Raw genomic sequence first — 18273 nt, forward strand, 5'->3', positions numbered from 1 at the left:
TGCTTTATTTTCAATACCTCCAATGAATTATGCACAGCTACCCTTCATTTTTCTTTGAAGACATATTATTATAACCTCTTCACCACCATCTTACATACTAACACGCTTATTTCGTCAGTGACTCTAACAGAATCTGAAAATACAAACACTTTTTAAGCTTTCTAACAATCAGATTATGGTATTCCTGTTGCGTGTTATCTGTTACTCCCTTTCCATTTTTCAGCGGTAAAATGAATGATCCATGGGACTATTCAGTATTCTAGTGTGAGACCCTTCACCAGACATCATGATGGCTCCTTTGGGACTTGGAGGGAGATGGAAAAGACTGTTGAGAGGCATTTTGGTCTGGGAGCTAAAAATGAAAAGTGACGTTCATGGTACTGCTCTGAGAGAAGCAGAGAAAGAAAGGCAGACTTACATGTGCATTGTGTGCATTTGTGTATTTTTTTTTGCATATATGCAAACCTTCATGCATGTGTTTTTAAGTGTGCATGTGCCTGAAAGTGAAAAACTTTTTGACAGGTCTGTGGCATGTTAAAGGACGGGTGGTGGCGCAGTTTCAGGTTAGAGCAGTATAACACATGGCTCTCAATCTGATATTTCATCATGTCTTTGCATGTGTGTGTGTGTGTGTGTGTGTAAAAATGAAACAGCAACTGACTTACAGGTCTGTGGTGTGTTCAGGGATGTGTGGAGGTAAACGGGTCAGTTTGAGATTGGAGCAGTCAACAACGGTGCCTTCACAGCGACATTTCTCTGGACATACCAGATCCTGGAAACACTCGCCACTCAGACGGCTGCGATAATCTTCCTGACCTGCAGAAGAGGAACAGAGAGACCAAAAGAGAGACAAAGTGACGTGAGTAGTAGCATTGGAGAGGACAGAAACAAGTAGAAAGGGAAGAGAAGGCAGGTAAAATTAAAACAAGAAAGGTAAAAAGAGAGAGGGAAAGAGAGATCAACAACGGGAGACATCAGGGAGACAAAAGATCCAAATAAGAATGAAGATATTCCTATACCTTATAATGAAGAACAACATATTATCCGAATTAATTTACACAAATAGTAAAAAAAGAAGACATGCACATCCTGGTGTAGCCATGTCAGAAGTCTTGCTTCTTCTGCCAGACTATCACTATCTGTCTAAACAGTTTCTTGTTGGAGTTTAATTGTTTGGAAAATTCAACTTTCATTCTAATTTCAGCTGTCAAAGGTTGTAAAACATAATTAACATGGCCAGTCATTTGCAAGATATGAGTGATCGATTCTAAAATGACCCATATCTTCTTCACTTATTAAAAAGAACATGCTGCATTTGCTCCGGCAGCACTGTACTTTAGGGTAGGCACAGGGCTGATGCAGGGAGGGGTAAATCTGCATGACTACCACTGTAAATCACATTAGCAAACAGAGATCCAGGTCGTTTATGGAATCATACTGTAGATAAATGTGGTTTAATCCCGGATGTTTTTGTTTAAGGTGTGCCAGAGACCACTTCTGTTATTTAGATATAATGTGAGCAGATTTATTTATGGCTGGTAGTGGCTTTGGAATAGACCTGGTTTTCATCATGAGGCACTTGTATTTGGACATCACATGCACTCTTTATAGTTCTAACAGTTATTACCGCTTTCTTTTCCCCTCTCTCTCCCTAACCTTGTTTGTTTATTTGTTCTGTCAATTTAACCTTTTCTGGTTTTCACTACTACCCTATCAGACTGCTTTTATATTGGGACAGACTAATGTTTTTCCTCTTTTTTCTTTCAGTCTGTCTCCACTCTTTCCTGGCACACACATTTTATGGCTTATCTGCTTTATCTGCTTGTCATTGTCGAACAACTAAAGCCAACCTATTGGGAGGTAATTTGCTATGAACAACCTTCAAATAATGTCTATCTGTGGGGAGAAGTGGCTGGTTAGCTCCTTCCAAAGGCAGATTATGTTGGAATGATGTCTCTGGGCTGCCACAAACCTTGTTGGTTGGCAAAGTGACAGAGAGGAAAGAGCACAGGAGGGAGTAAGGAGTAAAAGAGTGAAGGTATGGAAGGCAGCAAAGAATAGAGGTTGTGGAGTTTGTTTATATACTAAAGGAACAAAATGTTGGTTTGAGTTTTTTTTTTAAGTTTCTTCAGTTGGAGCAGAGAAGAGCGAAGGGGTCTGTACAGAGGCGGTGGGATCAGCCATGCTAGTCACTAAAGCATTGCCATGCCATTGGACAATTTTACAGTGGAAGCAGGTGTACAGGTGCAGTCAGACCAGATTTCACCAGACAAAATTTACTCCCGTGGTGTTGCGAAAAATAGTTGGAACAGGAAATAGTTGGGTAAAGTTGCAGGAACTAGTGTAGCTACATGGCAAACAACAACAGTCTACCATATTGTAAATTGTACAGTTTCTTATCAAGCACGTTTTTATCATTAACCTCTATCGTTGTCCTCACTACTGCTTGGCTGTAGTGGGAGGTCAATAAGAAGTCAACCCGATCCTCTCCCTCATGTTGGTTGGACAAAGGACAGATTTCAATGTCAAATGTCAATCAGACTGAACTTGCAAATGGAAGCAAACATGTCTCCCCCTATTCTTAATCAAACTGAATAGGGAGCAAAATCCTTTTTGACTGCACCTTAACAAGCATTTCTCTTATGTGGTTTACTCCACAAAAATATGTCAATCCAAAGAAAACAACAATAAGGAAAAAGTAGGAGCGTCTGTTGAGAAAAGCTCAAATTATTGCCGGCGGTTGAGCATTCATGGTGTTTCTAAATTGCTATTCATTACTAATTGACATATTCTGATTCACTGACGTCCATTTATTTCAACTGCAGTTAGAGTCCCATGTATCAGAAACCCCTCACATTAAGGCAAACGAACATAAAGCAACCCTTAATTTCTGCTCCAAGGCATGTGATTGGCTGGGGGAGGCAGGTGGGTGTGTGCTAGGCGGTCCCTGGCGCTTGACGGAACCATGTGATGTCACAATAGGCGGGGCCACATGGTTAGATCAAGCACAAGAGACAGCTGCACGAACCAATCAGAATGCAGGTCCACACAGGAGGAAGGCGGAGCAACAGAGAGCTGCACCAGTCAGTCAGGGGCAGGGTCCATACAGGATAGGAGAGGCAACAGACAGCTGCAGATCCACACAGGAAGGGGGGGCGGGACCAGAGAACTGCCCACCAATAGCGAAAATATCCAGACACGTCCAGAGAGGAAGAGGAGATGCAAGGAGAGGCATGGGACTGCAGTGAGGAAGGGCTGAAGCAAAGAGGAGAGCCATAACCAGCTTTAGGAGCATTTGTAATCTAGTTATCTTTAATAGCTCTATGGGCAGAGCACTAACATTAGGGACTTGCTGACACCACTGAGACCTTCCATGCTAAAAATGCACCACATGTCCTCATGATGCAGCAAAGCACTTTGGATAAAAGGCTTCAACATTTAATGGTATGGGTTATGCTATTTTTTGTGTGCCAAAGTTAGGCTGGGACACACCGTTTTAGAGAGAAGAGGGGGTGAAAATCTCATGTCTCCAAATAGCCTGGAAGTCTTTAGTCTGCACACTTTTTTTTACTGCTTTAGTGCTTGTGCTTAGTGTTTTTTGGATTTTCAGTTTTTCTGTCTTTTCTCTCTCTTTTTCTCTATGTGCCACAGTCCTAAGACAACCAGACATCTATGATGAAAGGTGACAACTTGATAACACAAATGAAATACTTATATATACCACCAATTTTGTTGGACATCTATGAAGGTCATTCTAAAAAATACATAATATCCTTAATAATATCAAATCATGTATGCTATTAAATTGGGCTGCTTATTAAATGAATATAAAGTGGCCTCCTCCAGAGAGTTCATTCAAATTTCCTCTTCTGATACGTTCTGTATATGATAATCTTTATTAGTACAATCCAATTTAGTATACAGTTAAGGTGCACAACAGGTGAATGCTGGGACTACAGTAGCAACACTAAACTGCCTTGTAAACCAATGATTCGCTTGCAGCCACCATTTGAACAAAACTCGAGTAGCTTGTAAATGTCTGTAAGGAGATATTAAAATTAATTTTCCAGTGAGCCAAAAAAACGGCATAACATTTAAATCAGGGAAAGCAAACTGAAGAGCCACTGCAGAAAGGCACTGAGGATGTCAAGTGTATATAGTCAAACACACATACGCCGATACGCACACAACTTTACACATTCGCACAAGTGGGCGATCACAGTCTATGCCCGCCCGGTCCCTGCTGAGTTAGTTATTGTGCTGCTTCAGTATACTGAATTGGTCTGTGCTGTAATTAGTGAGACCCATGGCTCATATCAAAGGATATAACAGTAATGCAATACTACCGCAGAGAGAAATAGAGAATACTTGATGTGTGTGCTTGTGTGTGTGTTTTAGTAAACACATCAATTTCAGTTTCTATGTTCACACATAAACCAACATAGGTCTTCCTAATGTTTAACCTGTACATCTTGACATTTTATCTTTGAACTGATCAGTCTTTATTAACCTTCAGAGGTGACCCCCTGCATGTTTGTGTGTGTGTGTGTGTGTGTGTGTGTGTGTGTGTGTGTGTGTGTGTGTGTGAACTCATCCCCTACCTGTGCACCTGAACTTCTTGCCTTTAACTTGGCTGATACGTTTATTGGCCAGCCTTCTGGGGTGGCTGCAGCGTGCTCCACTGGTCTCAATGGGGTTGTCAAACAGGTAGTCAGCCAGCCACTTCAGGTGACAGTCACACATGAAGGGATTCTGGGCCAGATGACTACGAGTGAGAGAAAGAGAAAGAGAGAGAAAGTTACAGTCGCCTCAGTTGTCATACAGTATGTTATAGTAGTACTCCACAATATTTTTTTTAATTTAATTCTTTTCATCACCGATTTCCATCACTGATAATCCTGCTTCAATCAAAATCCATCAAAGCTTTTAAATTATCTGCTGTAAATCTCTAGTGACTGGTATGTATTTCCTTGGAGAAATCCTTGAGTGTACAGGGAGTGATGCATTTTATGTCTCAAGTATGACAGAGATTAGTTTTGAATAAACAGAACTCATGGAGTGGAAGCCTCTGTTGAGCACCATATGCAAAAACTTAAAATTGATTTTCTCTACACACTGTTAAACATTGTAGTGATTAATGTATAATATGAAATATGTTCCCCCCCGTTCCTCTCTCTCTTTTTTTAAATCATGTTTTAATGTCATCATGTAATGAAACCTGGGTTAAAAAACATACACCAGTGGACGGAAATGCAATCAAAACTGCACGTCACTTAAGATCCTAAAAGTGCACTGTAAATACTTACAGAGTCTTGATGGAGCGTAGAGGGGTGAAAAGTCCTTTGCTGATCGTTTGGAGTTTGTTGTCATACAGTGATAGCAGGTTGAGGTTCTGTAGGTCTTGGAAGGTGTTGACTCTCAGACAGTTGATTTTGTTGGCATTCAGTAGCCTGATACACAAAAGAGACCTGATCACCATTTGTTTTTTATCTGTATTTGTTTTACTTATTTAGCTTTACTATCACTGTACCCAAGACAAACAGAAGATAAAACCGTATGCAGATAATGATATCATTTATTTTGGTCAGGTCATAAATACATTTCTGCTGCAAAACCACAACTTTTCCCCCTGTTCCTCCCTAAAACCTCTCCACACAGTCATGATTATATTTTTTCTGGCTGTGACAGATAAATCTGAAAATTATGGTTTTATATGTTTTCACTTTCTCTTTTGGAGCAGGAGGGGGATATCTATTGTTGGGTAGAAGTGTAATATCTTGTTTTGATGGGAGAGACAGATGGTGAGGGTTTTAAAGGAAGGAGGAAGAGAAGAGATAGAATAATGGAGATAGGATGGAGGAAATAATGGAGTGAGACAGAGAGGGGACAGGTGAAAATTTAATTTGGAGTGACACAGATATACATTTAAACGAAAGAAGCTGACAGCCAAAATGGAGGGGAGAGAGAGACTGGGGAATGAGAAATGCGACACAGGGATTAGGTAAATGACAGGAAAGGTTTGCTCCCCCCTTCCCTCCATCTCTCCATCCTTTCATACCTGCACTTCATTCATAAAGCCAAGCTGACAGGTTTTTTCTCTGTATTTCTATAATTCTTGCTTCTTGTCTGTCTCATTCTCCATCTTTTAGCTCTTTTCTCACACAAACACTTTTCTTCCTTTCTTTGTCCTTCTCACTACTCATTCTCTTTCCATTATTTGTCTGACAGGTGACTAACTCGAAGCTAGGTACAACAGCTCAGTTTAATCATTTCAAGTCATCCTAACGAGCACCAATACTGGTGCAGCACAGTATATTAAAAACACAAATATTAAAAGACACACATACGCACTCACAGGCAGATGCACGCATGCACATGCTGCTCTGCGACATATCCACGCCTCATTAGGCAGCTCACTGGGGGAACTAATTACTTGAAACTGCACCACTAAAATAAAGCAGCACAGACAATATAAACAGCAGACTGGTAGCTATACAAAGCAATAAACACATTTTTGTCATCAAAGGTTGATATGCTGCTTGATTCATCAATGAAAGCTAATAAATAATTTATAATTATTACACTACATGGGAAAATAACATCATCTTGATATTCCTGACAAACTGACTGACTTTGGAGATGGGATGTCTTTTTTTTAGTCAGTGGCGAAATATTAAAAGACATATTCCCTCCTTATGCCTGCTGAGTGAGCACCAACACCCGCAGGCAGCATCTTTATGAGATTGACCAATGATATGGCAAGACGGAAATCTTAACTAATTATTTATTCATTCATTGATTGAATCAGTCCCAAATTCACAGAAACACACATGGTCTTAAATGAAAAAACTTAATCCAGCACATGCATGTATTCACAAATATTAAGCAGTGTTTTTGTGTTTTACATTTTGTAGCTGCAGTGTCAAGATAAGGTCTGAGGGAATGCTTCACCAATCGGGGGTGCTAAATGTTAATGATGTCACATCAGATTTACTTAGACATGAAAACATAAATTTCACATCTCTCTCAGGTTGTCTTTGCTCTTTTTTCTTCTATTTCCTTCGTTTCCCTTTCTCTCCATCTTTCTTCCATGTTACACACTCTATCCAACCATCCATTCATTTATCTATCCACCCCCTATACCCCCTGCACCCATCTCTCTGCCTCTGAATATACACCTTGCATCCCAATGATCTACCTAAGCCTGTAAAAGGTGTTTGTGGGTTAGATTTACTCATCCTCATTCTCTTTGCTTCGCTTCACTTTACGATGGAAAAGCCCAGAACGTTAACTGTTTCTGCAGTGGACTGCGGCATTTGCAAGGACCATATGCCACATACAGTACCAATGTAGCCATAATAGGAGTCAGTTTTTAGAGCATGCTGAACTACTGCTGATCACTAATGATCATTTAAGAAAGACTTTTATGCAGACACACAATGCAGGACAGATGGAGCATTAATGCACGAAGAGGGGATTCTGTTGTAGCTGCTACAGTGTCACAGTGATTATTACCAAGATTTGTCCCTGTGATTGTGGGTGAAATGCCTGATGCTCTCTTCCTCATGACATTTCTACCATATATTAAAGCAATAAGGACCTATAACATTATCTTTGGCTTTGATTAGGGAGCAAAGGTAATGTACTGTAGATATGACTTACTGGTGCCAAATCACCAAATCATCTTAATCAGGAATATCAAGTACAAGGCTAAATGTAAATGCAGTCAAACCTACTCATTATACTGCCTCCATTTGAGCTGATATATTAGTGCAAGATTAAAGGATGCATGCATGCATGTAAATTCTTATAAATAACTTCCTCCCACTATCAAAACTTCCCTTTGGGGCCAAGGTCTTGGAAAAAATAGTTGCTGGGCAGATTATATGAATGGCAATGGGCACTTTGATAAATTTCAGCCAGGTTTTAGGGCGGGTCAAAGCAATGAGACAGCACTTCTTAGAGGTCATAATGATATTCTTTTAGCAGCTGACAATGGCCAAACATCTGTTTTATTGCTTTTAGATCTTACTGCATCTTTTGATACAGTCGACCATGTGACTTTAATTGAATGTCATAAACACTGGGTTGGCATATCAAGCACAGTTTTAGATTGGTTTTATTCCTATCTTTCTAATAGGAAATTCTGTGTGGCCATTGGTGACTTTAAATCCTCCACCTCCCATTTCTGCTATGGAGTGCCTCAAGTCTCAGTCCTTGGCCCTTTATTATTCTCCATTTATACTGTATGTTACCTCTAGGTCAAATCTTTCATAAATACAACATCAGTTTGCATTTTGATGCGGACGACTCCCAGATTTATTTCTCGTTAGACTCCAACAACACAACTGGTCAAAATATAATCCTGTTTTATAGATGTTAAAAACCAGCTCTCTCAAAACTTTCTTCCGTTAAACTCACTTCTCCTCTCACTTAGGTTTTCTATCCTGTTGCATCAAAACCCAGTGTAGAAATCTGGGTGTTATCTTTGATAACAAACTTAACTTTGACCAACACATTCAATCGTGCTTTCTGCAACTTCGTGATATCTCAAAAATTATACATTTTATATATTTTTTTTATCCGCTAAGAATCTGGAAACTGTCATCCATGCTTTCATTACTTCCTGTTTAGACTATTGTAATGCGCTGTATTCCTGTCTCACTCAATACAACCTCTCCACACTTCAACTAGTTCAAAATCCTGCAGCAAGACTATTCACAAAATCCAATAGAAGAGTTCACATAATGCCTATTTCAGCATCTCTACACTGGTTACCTGTACGTTTTAGAATTGATTGCTTTTAAAGCACATTTGGGGTTGGCCCCTGATTATATCACTGGTTTACTAATCCCTTACGAGCCTGAATGCAGCCTTGTCGTTATTACTGTATCAATTTTACTTTTATTTATGATTTATCTAGTAATTTCTCTTGTTTTTATGTCTTAATAAAGCACTTTGTTACTTGTTTTTGAATAAATAATTAACTTTTGACATAACATGAGTATATGCTACTACATTTTCATACTTATTTGTATATTTTCAGCAACATTGAAATGACTTGCAGGCATTGTGAAATCAGTCTTATAAATTACGCCACACTCCATCATTTTCCTTGTTCATACATCAACTGCAATAAGGTGATGTATGATTAGCAATAATGTTGCTACTGGGTCTGAATCTTTCCTAAAAGGAACTGAGCTTGAACCAGACTGTTACAAATCCAACAATACAGTGTTTTCTGGGTAGTTCATCCAGTGTTCGAGTGAGATATTCTTTTGTTTTCTGAATAATGTATTGCATCGTTGTCCCAAGAGACCATACACATAACAACCGATCACACAGACAGTACTTACAGTAGCTGCAGGGAAACCAGTCCATCAAACAATCCCTTGGGCAGCTCAGTGATCTTGTTGCCGTACAACACCCTGCACAGAACAGTCAAAATGATATCATTTAGGTTACAGTATTTACAAGTCTCTCCCTACATGTCAAGACCTATTTAGTCTGCAGCCAGTTTTGTGGACATCATGCCTGTTCTAATCAGACACTAGAGAGGGGCACCGCTCTGCATTCACAAGTTGTGGCAGCTCATGATATCTTATCCAGTAAAGTGTTTTTAAAAAATGAAAATAACATATTAATTGTAATCTTTCAGCTGATGTTGTTAGTAAGAACAGTATTCACTGAGTGAGCAGTTAGTGCTTTATTGTCTTTTTGATATGACTTGTATCTCTTCATAGTTGGCCTCTCTAAATATGATCGCCACCGTGAATCATTTTCAGGGTAATTTGCAGTATTATGTTTTCTTATTCATATCCAACCATTAGGACTGCTGAATATCACAGTTTAATGTGGAGTGGTGGGATTAGTTTGCAAAGTGCTTATTTGTGCATTTCCATCTAAATCAGAAACTGCAATTTGCAAATTTTGATGTCTCCATTTCAATTTTTGTCAGTATGTAATGACAATGTGTTGTCATATGAAGCATGTCAACTAAAAGTAGCAAGGCATGATACAAAACCATTATACATGACAATGTAAACAACATGTCTTTTGTTACTAGTGTATTGCCTTGCCTAACCCATCCTCCATAAAAATTCATCACTGACATTCAGCTCTCCTAAAAATGAGGAAGATCCTCAGTACATCTGCTCAGAGTGAAAAAGCCATCATTCTCACCAGTTGTAAAAACTATTTCTGTGAGAGGAGCTGAAGGAGTGTTAAACTCAGAGACAAAAAGTTGCCCATTTCCAGAGCAAAGCAGTTCTTAATGTTTTTGTTAGGTTATAAAAAGCATACAGAGCTCAGTCATTTAGGCACTAAGGCTTTTCTCACTCTGCACAATGTTTTGGACCATTTATCTCATTTGACTGTCAAAAACTGAAATTATGTTTGAGGTGTAATTCCCATCACAGATGCAGCCATTCGATTCACTTGAGCAATTTCAAATTTTGCTACATCATGCCTCAGCTGGCCTCTACTGCAGAAGCCATGTCTTTTAGTGACATTCTTGTTCAACCGACTCGGCTGTGTGTGTGTGTTTGCGCATGTGTTCAGTCTTAACACCCAGTAGAGTTCACCTTGTCTGCCCCTTCTTGTCTGTCTGTCTCATTTTCATGCTCCAGATTGATTCAAATTAAACTGTCCTTCATGTTCTTATCACATTCACCCTCAAAGACACACACATAAACTGAGTGATTACACACACGTACAATTACACAAACACACACACACACAAATACAAAGACACACATGCAGCACAAACGCACACTCTGCAGCATTGTGTTCCAGTTGTCAACAACGGCTGCGACAACATTTTTATTTGCTAAATGTCTGGAAACGCAATTACCTTCCTGTCTGAATATGTGTGTGTATGTGTGTGTGTGTGTGTGTGCCATACTTACAGTGAGGTGAGTGAGCGAAGGCCGCTGAAAGCATCAGCTGCAATGTCAGAAATCTGGTTCTTGCTCAAGTCACTGGGGGAGAGAGAGGGGAATAGATAAGTGCATTACTGTAATACACAGTAATGGGGTTCATTCTGTGTGAATGTCCTAGAACTGTCTGACAAATGATCATGAGAGAATACATCAGCAGAGGTCAAGGCAAGGGGACAGGAGTAAAAAAAAAAAAAAAAAAGTAAGAGGGGCTGAATGTGTAAGTAAATGAGGAAGAGAGAGAGAGAGAGCTTAGTGGACAGAGATGGAATGAAGTGAAGCGACAGAAGAGAGAGAAAGAAACTAGAAGAGGTGGCATGTTAAGTGCAGTTCATGTCATTCACTTCCACCGCTGTAAGATATATTATTTAACACTTCGTCGGGGTGAGGTTAAAATCTCCATCTGTGTGTGCGCGAGTGTGCGTATGTGTAGGTGGGTAGGTGAATGGATAACCTTACAACCTTGCACAAGTCTGCAAGTCTGGCATTTTCAGGCATTTGCATGATAAGGACATTTTTCACCAGTGAGCTTTATGTCTCTGGGTTTGTGTGAAAGAGACAAGAAGAGATGAATTACCTGAGAGTGTGTGTGAGTATGTGCTAGTGTGGACTTCAGATGAGAGTCTACTTTTTGACTTCGGTACTATAGCTAGTAACACAGTCTGTAAATGTAACTGATTATATGTTACTATTAATTAAAGTTCTAGATTCAAGCCATTTTCTGTTGCTGAGGTACATGAAGCTCTATTAAAAGTAAGTACAAGGAAACATGACAGTCCTGATTATTCAGATCCCTATTTTTCTGTACATTGCATTGATTTAATCCTTGAATATATTTTCAACGTTTCCCTATTTGTTAAGAAAAAACATTTCAAAAACCTGAAGGTCAGCAGATGTGACTCTTAAAAGCAGAGACCTCACATCTAAATAATTACAGGAGCATTTATCACTTGTCAGTGCTGGTTATAGTCCTTCTAGACTTAAACTTAAAGTGTTCTAGTGATCATTTCAAAGCCCATTTTGTCCGACTATGAGTTTCCATCCAGAAAGCAAAGGAGCATGATTTCTGCTGCTATGAAGATTGTGAATTATATTATTGAAGCTCCAGTGAGGGACCAAGGCCATTCAGCCTTATTTATTGATTTGTTTAAAGCCTTTGACACAATTAATCATTCTTTGCTAAGGCAGATTAACATATGAATGTCTGACTAAGAAGTATATTGATTTAAAATTTTTCTCAGGCAAGACTGTGAATGTGTGACAGTCAATGGGCTCAGCTTATGCTGGCTTACTGTAAATAACTGTTTACAGGAGTGCCCCAAGGTTCTATACTTGATCTGCTTTTTTTCTGTTCACATAAATGATTTAGGAGTATAATGCACATGAAACTTGTACTCATTGTTTTGCAGATGATACAATTGTTGTAGTTGACCTCAACTGGACTTAACTGGTTAAATTAATGCATACATAAATACAATAATGCATGCATGTGTGGTGTCAGTAAAATGCGATTGCCACTAAGGTTTTCATGTGAGCTCCAGTTCACATGTTCATGAATATCAGTGCATGCATGTACGTTTATTTTTTTTGTGTGCATCCATATGCGTGTGTGTTTGAGAGTGTTTGAGTGTGTACACAGTTTTATCCAGACAGACTTACATCCTCTTAAGCTTCTTGTAGGCAGTAAAAGCTCCTGCTGGGACACTTTTAATCAAGTTCTGCTCCAAACGACTGGAGAGGGAGAGAGAGAGAGAGAGAGAGAGAGAGAGAAGGGAGAGGGTGAGAAAAAGAGGAAGTTAGATCATCCTTAACAAGCGTTTATAATTAGAAATGCACATTCATCCTAAAACATATAAAGACATTTTGAAAACACCTTAAACAGCATGTCATGCATATGCTAATAAATCTGTGTTTCATTTCACAAAGGATTGAAAAATCTTAAGTTATCATAAAGTTCTGTTTACCTCACAACCTCAGCCAAGCACGAGTGCACACAAAGTTCAAAAGGTGGCTGCTCCAATCAACATCTACACAATATTTCTGCAGGACGGTTTGTGCTTTGTAGCAGAGGTTTGGCCAAGGTCACTCAGTGTGAAATGTTGATGCAAGTTTTTGCAGCTCAGCAGTAATAAACTTACATGGGACTGGCCTTCTGATTTTATGACAAGGACAGAAACCAAACCCCGGGTTGCTGACCACAATTCATGTTTAGTTTGCGAGACTCTGGCTGAGTGATGTACATAAACATTTCCAATGGAAAAGAGTATGAAAACAAACTAACTGCCTTTTGTCAAACTTGCTGTCACTCAAGTACAGGTTTTATTATACAATTTACATGCAGAGCAAGTGCTGTGTAACTGGCAGCAGAACATGGATAATTTTAATCTTCCAATCATAATTTCTAACATTTTTATTTGAACCTTCTATAAATTCCTTTGATGGAACCCTAACACTCTTTTCTTCAGATGCAATTGACTGTATTATACAGGGCCAAAGAGAATTTATTACATCTTTTTCTAAGGAAGACTGCAGACTAATTACACCATACTGGTAGTATTACTCTATTGTCATGTGGGGAGCCATCAGAACTAGACACAAAGCCCACATTTGGAGAAATGTACTGTACTTTAGTTTATCCACTCTTGATGGTTTCGGCAACACATTCATGTTGCTCATTTATTCTTCATGTCTCCTTGTTGGTGTGGTGAGAAGGAGGGATGGAAGTAGGAAAGTAAAGGAGGCAAAGAAGGAGAGGAGAAGAGAAGAAAGAAAGTTAAAGGGTATTAAAAATGAGGTAAAAAAAAAAAGAATAGAAAGAGAGGACAAAAGGTGAGAAGCGGAATCAGATGAGGGGAGTGAAAGGAGGACAGCAAAGGAGAAATCAGAGGAGTGGAAAAGTGTGGACAACAGGGGAAAGGAAAGGAAAAATCAGAGGAGGAGAGGAGGATGCACTGAGGTCCCAAGGCCAGCCACAGGGTCAGCTGTCAGAATGATAAATGGGAACTAATCCACCCTTCTTCTTCTTCTTCTTCTTCTTCTCTTCCTCCTCCTCTTCAGCCCCCACCCTATCCTGCTCTTGACCTCCACTCTCCATCCCTCTCTTATCCTCTCTGTTCACCTCTCCCTTGGTATCTATCTATCTATCTATCTGTCTGTCTATCACAGCATCACCGTTTGCCTGTAATCACACTCACCTTGCAACTAATGCAACCAATATATTTCATGATATGGACTCAAAGCCAAGTTTTGATCACATTTGCCAGGATTAAATGCAATTTGTTTGAATTTATTGCACCAATTTCAGATTGCTACCCAGGAACTGTTTTTAAAATGAAACACTTACGTGGCCCTGGCTTTGAACACAACACAACGCTTACAGGTCCCTGTTTCTTGGCTTATATTCCTCTCTAAATTTTGGCATCTCATGCCCCTGGCAACAAACAACACCTTATTTCGACTATGGGGTCAAAATAAATCAAGGGTGTACAGATATTGACAAAGACAATCTGCACACACAACAAGTTACAAATTATATCTGGGGGCAGTAAAACAAGGTTGAGACAAAGACACTTAGAGGCTCAATATCAAAGGATGTATTAAAGGGAAGACATTTTAGAAGGCGATATAAAAAATCCATACGGTGAGGAGGCGATTAAACGATAACTGAAACAGGAGATGGGTTTGGCAGGTGAGCATGAACACAACAGGCTGAATGTGCACCTACATACACACACTGATGGAAGCTCATTCACACATTTCTGTTAATGGTCTGACGAAGTTGAATGCCCTGAGACAAAACTGTTTTGTTAAATTTCTTTATAAATATATTTGACTTGAAGAGACAGATTTACACACATGCTTGGAAGTGCACAGTTGCATATTGTATATACGTATGTGCATACTCACACACACATGCGCACACACATTTGGCAGTGGTCCCTGCCACCAGCATGCAGAAAGATGACTTTGTCCCTATTGGAGGACTGACAATACATCATCCTATTATAGTCTATTGTTTCTGGCTGCAGCAACAACATTTATTATTATGGATCCAATGCTAATTTTGTGTGTCAGTATGTATGTGTGTGTGTGTGACCTAGAGATTTCATCAGATATGTTTTGGTGCCTCTTAGCCAAACAGAATGTGTGTATGTGTGACCGACCAAGACTGTGTTTACAGTGCCCAAGTACGTACTTTGTTTGTGAAAACAAAACTGGTGTGTTTGCTTATATTCATGTGTATTGGTGTGTGTGTGTGTGTGTGTGAATCTATTACTTATGCTGGGGAGGTATAGCGGTATCGGTGTAGCATTGCGGGGGAGAATTGCTCCTTTACTCACAGAGCAATCAACCAGCTGTCTTCTCTACAAACAAACAGTGTACAGCGATCAATACGGATATCAAACACGTCCCACTGTGGTGTGTGTGTGTGTGTGTGTGTTTGTGAGAGGAGGCAAAGTGTATGAGTGTTTAAAAGAAAAAGTTTAGCTGCAATCTAAAACAAGATACTACTGCAAAACTCAAACTGTTACACTCTGCAAAAAAGTATTAAAAGGATTTTGTGTTTTATATTAAGTCAAATGATGACATTCAAATAAAGTAGAGCAGTCTTACATCTCCACAATGCCCTCTGGGAGGTTGGCTGGTATTTCAGTGAGGCCTTTGCGTCGGCAGTCCACTATGTTGTTGTTGCAGCTACAGCTGGGTGGACATACAGCTACCTGAGGTACACAAGTCCTCGACTCTGTCTGGGCTGGACCTGTAGACAGAATACAGAATGCAGAATACAGATATCAGATTCAGAAAATATTGAACAGATATTGGCTCTTCTTTAAAGATGAGACAGTGATTGATCATGTGGTCCATACAGGTATCTACAGGTGGACTGTAAATACATTTACACTTTTACCACTTCTGCAATCACATTTTATTTTTTACCCCTACAAGTGTTTAAAAAGTTTTTTTTTTTTTATTTGATCCCAATCTCTCAATGAGACTAATGAGATTAGTCTCAGTTTCAGTTCATTCCAGTATGAGCAGGAGGACAAGTATGGACAGGTAAGGATGGTATTACGGAAACATACTGTAGAGAGAGACAATTATGAAAAAGTGAGACGGAGAGAAGAAAGAAAGAAGAGATAAATACAAGTCTGTTATTGACATCTATACAGTAAGGAAGAGGAACGGAGAAATGTGCAGTAAGATGTAGTCTGGTTTGGAGCATGTAGGCTGAAAAGATTAGACTAAAGGCTAATAAAGAGAGGGCAGTCTGACAGTCGATTAGCACAGAGAGCTGAATCAGAGGCCTATAAAGACTGACTATACTATCCGCAGCTGATAACACTACTGCTCTTATATTGGCCTTTTAGCTGATTACACACTCTACAAGGTGTAATTCTTTCAGTGTTATAAAGTCAACGCTGAGCTGTCTTTAGACGATAACAATACTGCCTGTAATAATGGCTTTAAGGTTTATTACGCCCTCTATATTGTATATCTTTATGTCAAAGAGTCTTTACTGTCAACAGCATGAAATTCCTTTGTGAACTTCTTGCTGACACCACCATCTAAAGTATTTCTTATTTATATCAACTGTCAAATTTTAAGTGGCACATTACTTTTTGATGTTGGATTTCATGTCTCAATATGAGCTGCAATGGAGCTGAAACTGGTGGCTTTGCTTCAAAAATGTTTTTTTAGTTGTTGTTGTTTTTTTTGCACGATTAAAAAAATGTTAGGTAAAACTAAAATAGGAATTGGGTTTTTTTATTACCACCCTCACATAATAGATTCACATCATCACTTCCTGTGATAACAAGGATACTGTGCATAGAAAGTGCTAAAGTTCTGTAATATATGAATCAAATCTTGCATATGTATCTATGTCAGTGTCAACTCACCATTGCAGACAAAATCCTTCTTCTGCACATCTGGGACATTAAGGCCCCTCATGTGGGCGGGGGCCATGCACTGGGTGAAGGGAGCCAAGCCCCGCCTTGCTCTGAGCCAATCAGAGAGCCAGGACAGGTGACAATCACAGTGAAGGTTGTTGGAGTGCAGACGACTGAGAGAGATGGAGGAAGAGATTCGTTATTTATAAGATCCAAAACCAAGAAAAAATGAACACAATTAACTCTAGATTTTGTGAAGCTAAACTGAGCACATCAGCTCAGTGAGAGCAAAAGTATTTGAGCCTGCTTTCAAAAAGGTTCTGTTTTTCACACAGCTCGCATCCTTGGCCAGGATCAAGAGGGGCCGTTGCTTGTACGGCACACACACACACACAAACAGGCACTCACACACAAAGACACAGAGTAATGTCCTCAGCTCTCATTTCCCAACGGTCTTTGACAATATGACTCCCTTTAGAGAGGGGACACATGCGGCTGAATCACAATCTATTCTGACAGACAGGGAGAAACTGAGACAGAAAAGGGAGGACAGAGACAGAGAGAGAGAGAGGAAGAAAATTCAAAAGAAAGACAAAGAATGAAGGAAGGTGAGAAACGAATCGCACAATATGAAAAGAGTGGACAAAGATACAGAAAACAAGAAAATAAAGAGGGAAACTTAATCACAGAATGAACAAAAGGATAAAGAGAGGAGCAAATAAATGAAACATGACAGATATTTTTTTATTTATTTCCAGTATTTCTGGTCATTTTTGCTTGATTTTCATAGAGGTTAACTGAGAGTGACAGATGAGACTAGAAGATCCAGCCACCCAAAGATAAAGATATTATTTTGAAGAGTCAGTTCACCCAAATTACTAAAATGCGTATTTTCTATCTTCCCTCTTGTGGTACCATTCTGTTGGTTTCGGTTTTATGTGCCCAGGTTTTAGATATCTGTATCTTAGACTTCTCCCTCATCTTCAGTAGCATGAAGGTGTGTGAAATTCTGTTTGTGGTGGTCACAGCTTTTTGAAGACCTACATTTGAAAAACTCAACAGCAACTTGTTATTCCAGAACCAATGTTACTGTTGCTGTGGATAATCGACAGACCACACAATAGTTTTCATACAGGGACTGTTTCTTTTGTAGAAAGTAATGCAAATCCTTGTTATCCCTGGATATGTTGAATTCTGAGCAAATGAACCAAAACTACATGCACGGACAAATACCACTAGAGGCAGAGTAAGTGAGAAAATATGATTATTTGTAAATGTGTTAACAACATTTTACACAAGTCACTTCATTGTGTGCATGCAAACTAAATGATAAAGACCATTCTCTCATCGGATGATGTCACTGAAACTCTTTTACGAAAGAAGCTGGTGAGAAGTTTAATCGCAAAATGTATAATTGAAGTGACATTTTCACACTTATAGCATTT

General features: G+C 39.3%; 1 protein-coding gene across 2 annotated transcripts in view; it reads right to left on the minus strand.

The window, feature by feature from the left end:
* The window catches only part of slit3 (slit homolog 3 (Drosophila)), a 260950-nt gene that overhangs the window by 57018 nt on the left and 185659 nt on the right, over positions 1 to 18273 (minus strand). For both annotated transcript variants that reach the window (XM_067599833.1, XM_067599834.1), the window contains 8 exons: positions 16838 to 17001; positions 15552 to 15696; positions 12597 to 12668; positions 10908 to 10979; positions 9357 to 9428; positions 5307 to 5450; positions 4602 to 4765; positions 666 to 816 (listed from right to left, as the gene is read on the minus strand). In XM_067599833.1, the coding sequence (XP_067455934.1) occupies positions 666 to 816; positions 4602 to 4765; positions 5307 to 5450; positions 9357 to 9428; positions 10908 to 10979; positions 12597 to 12668; positions 15552 to 15696; positions 16838 to 17001 (984 nt within the window). The remainder of the gene's footprint in view (positions 1 to 665; positions 817 to 4601; positions 4766 to 5306; positions 5451 to 9356; positions 9429 to 10907; positions 10980 to 12596; positions 12669 to 15551; positions 15697 to 16837; positions 17002 to 18273) is intronic.

The sequence above is a fragment of the Thunnus thynnus genome, chromosome 9, assembly GCF_963924715.1.
Source record: "Thunnus thynnus chromosome 9, fThuThy2.1, whole genome shotgun sequence".
NCBI lineage: Eukaryota > Metazoa > Chordata > Actinopteri > Scombriformes > Scombridae > Thunnus > Thunnus thynnus.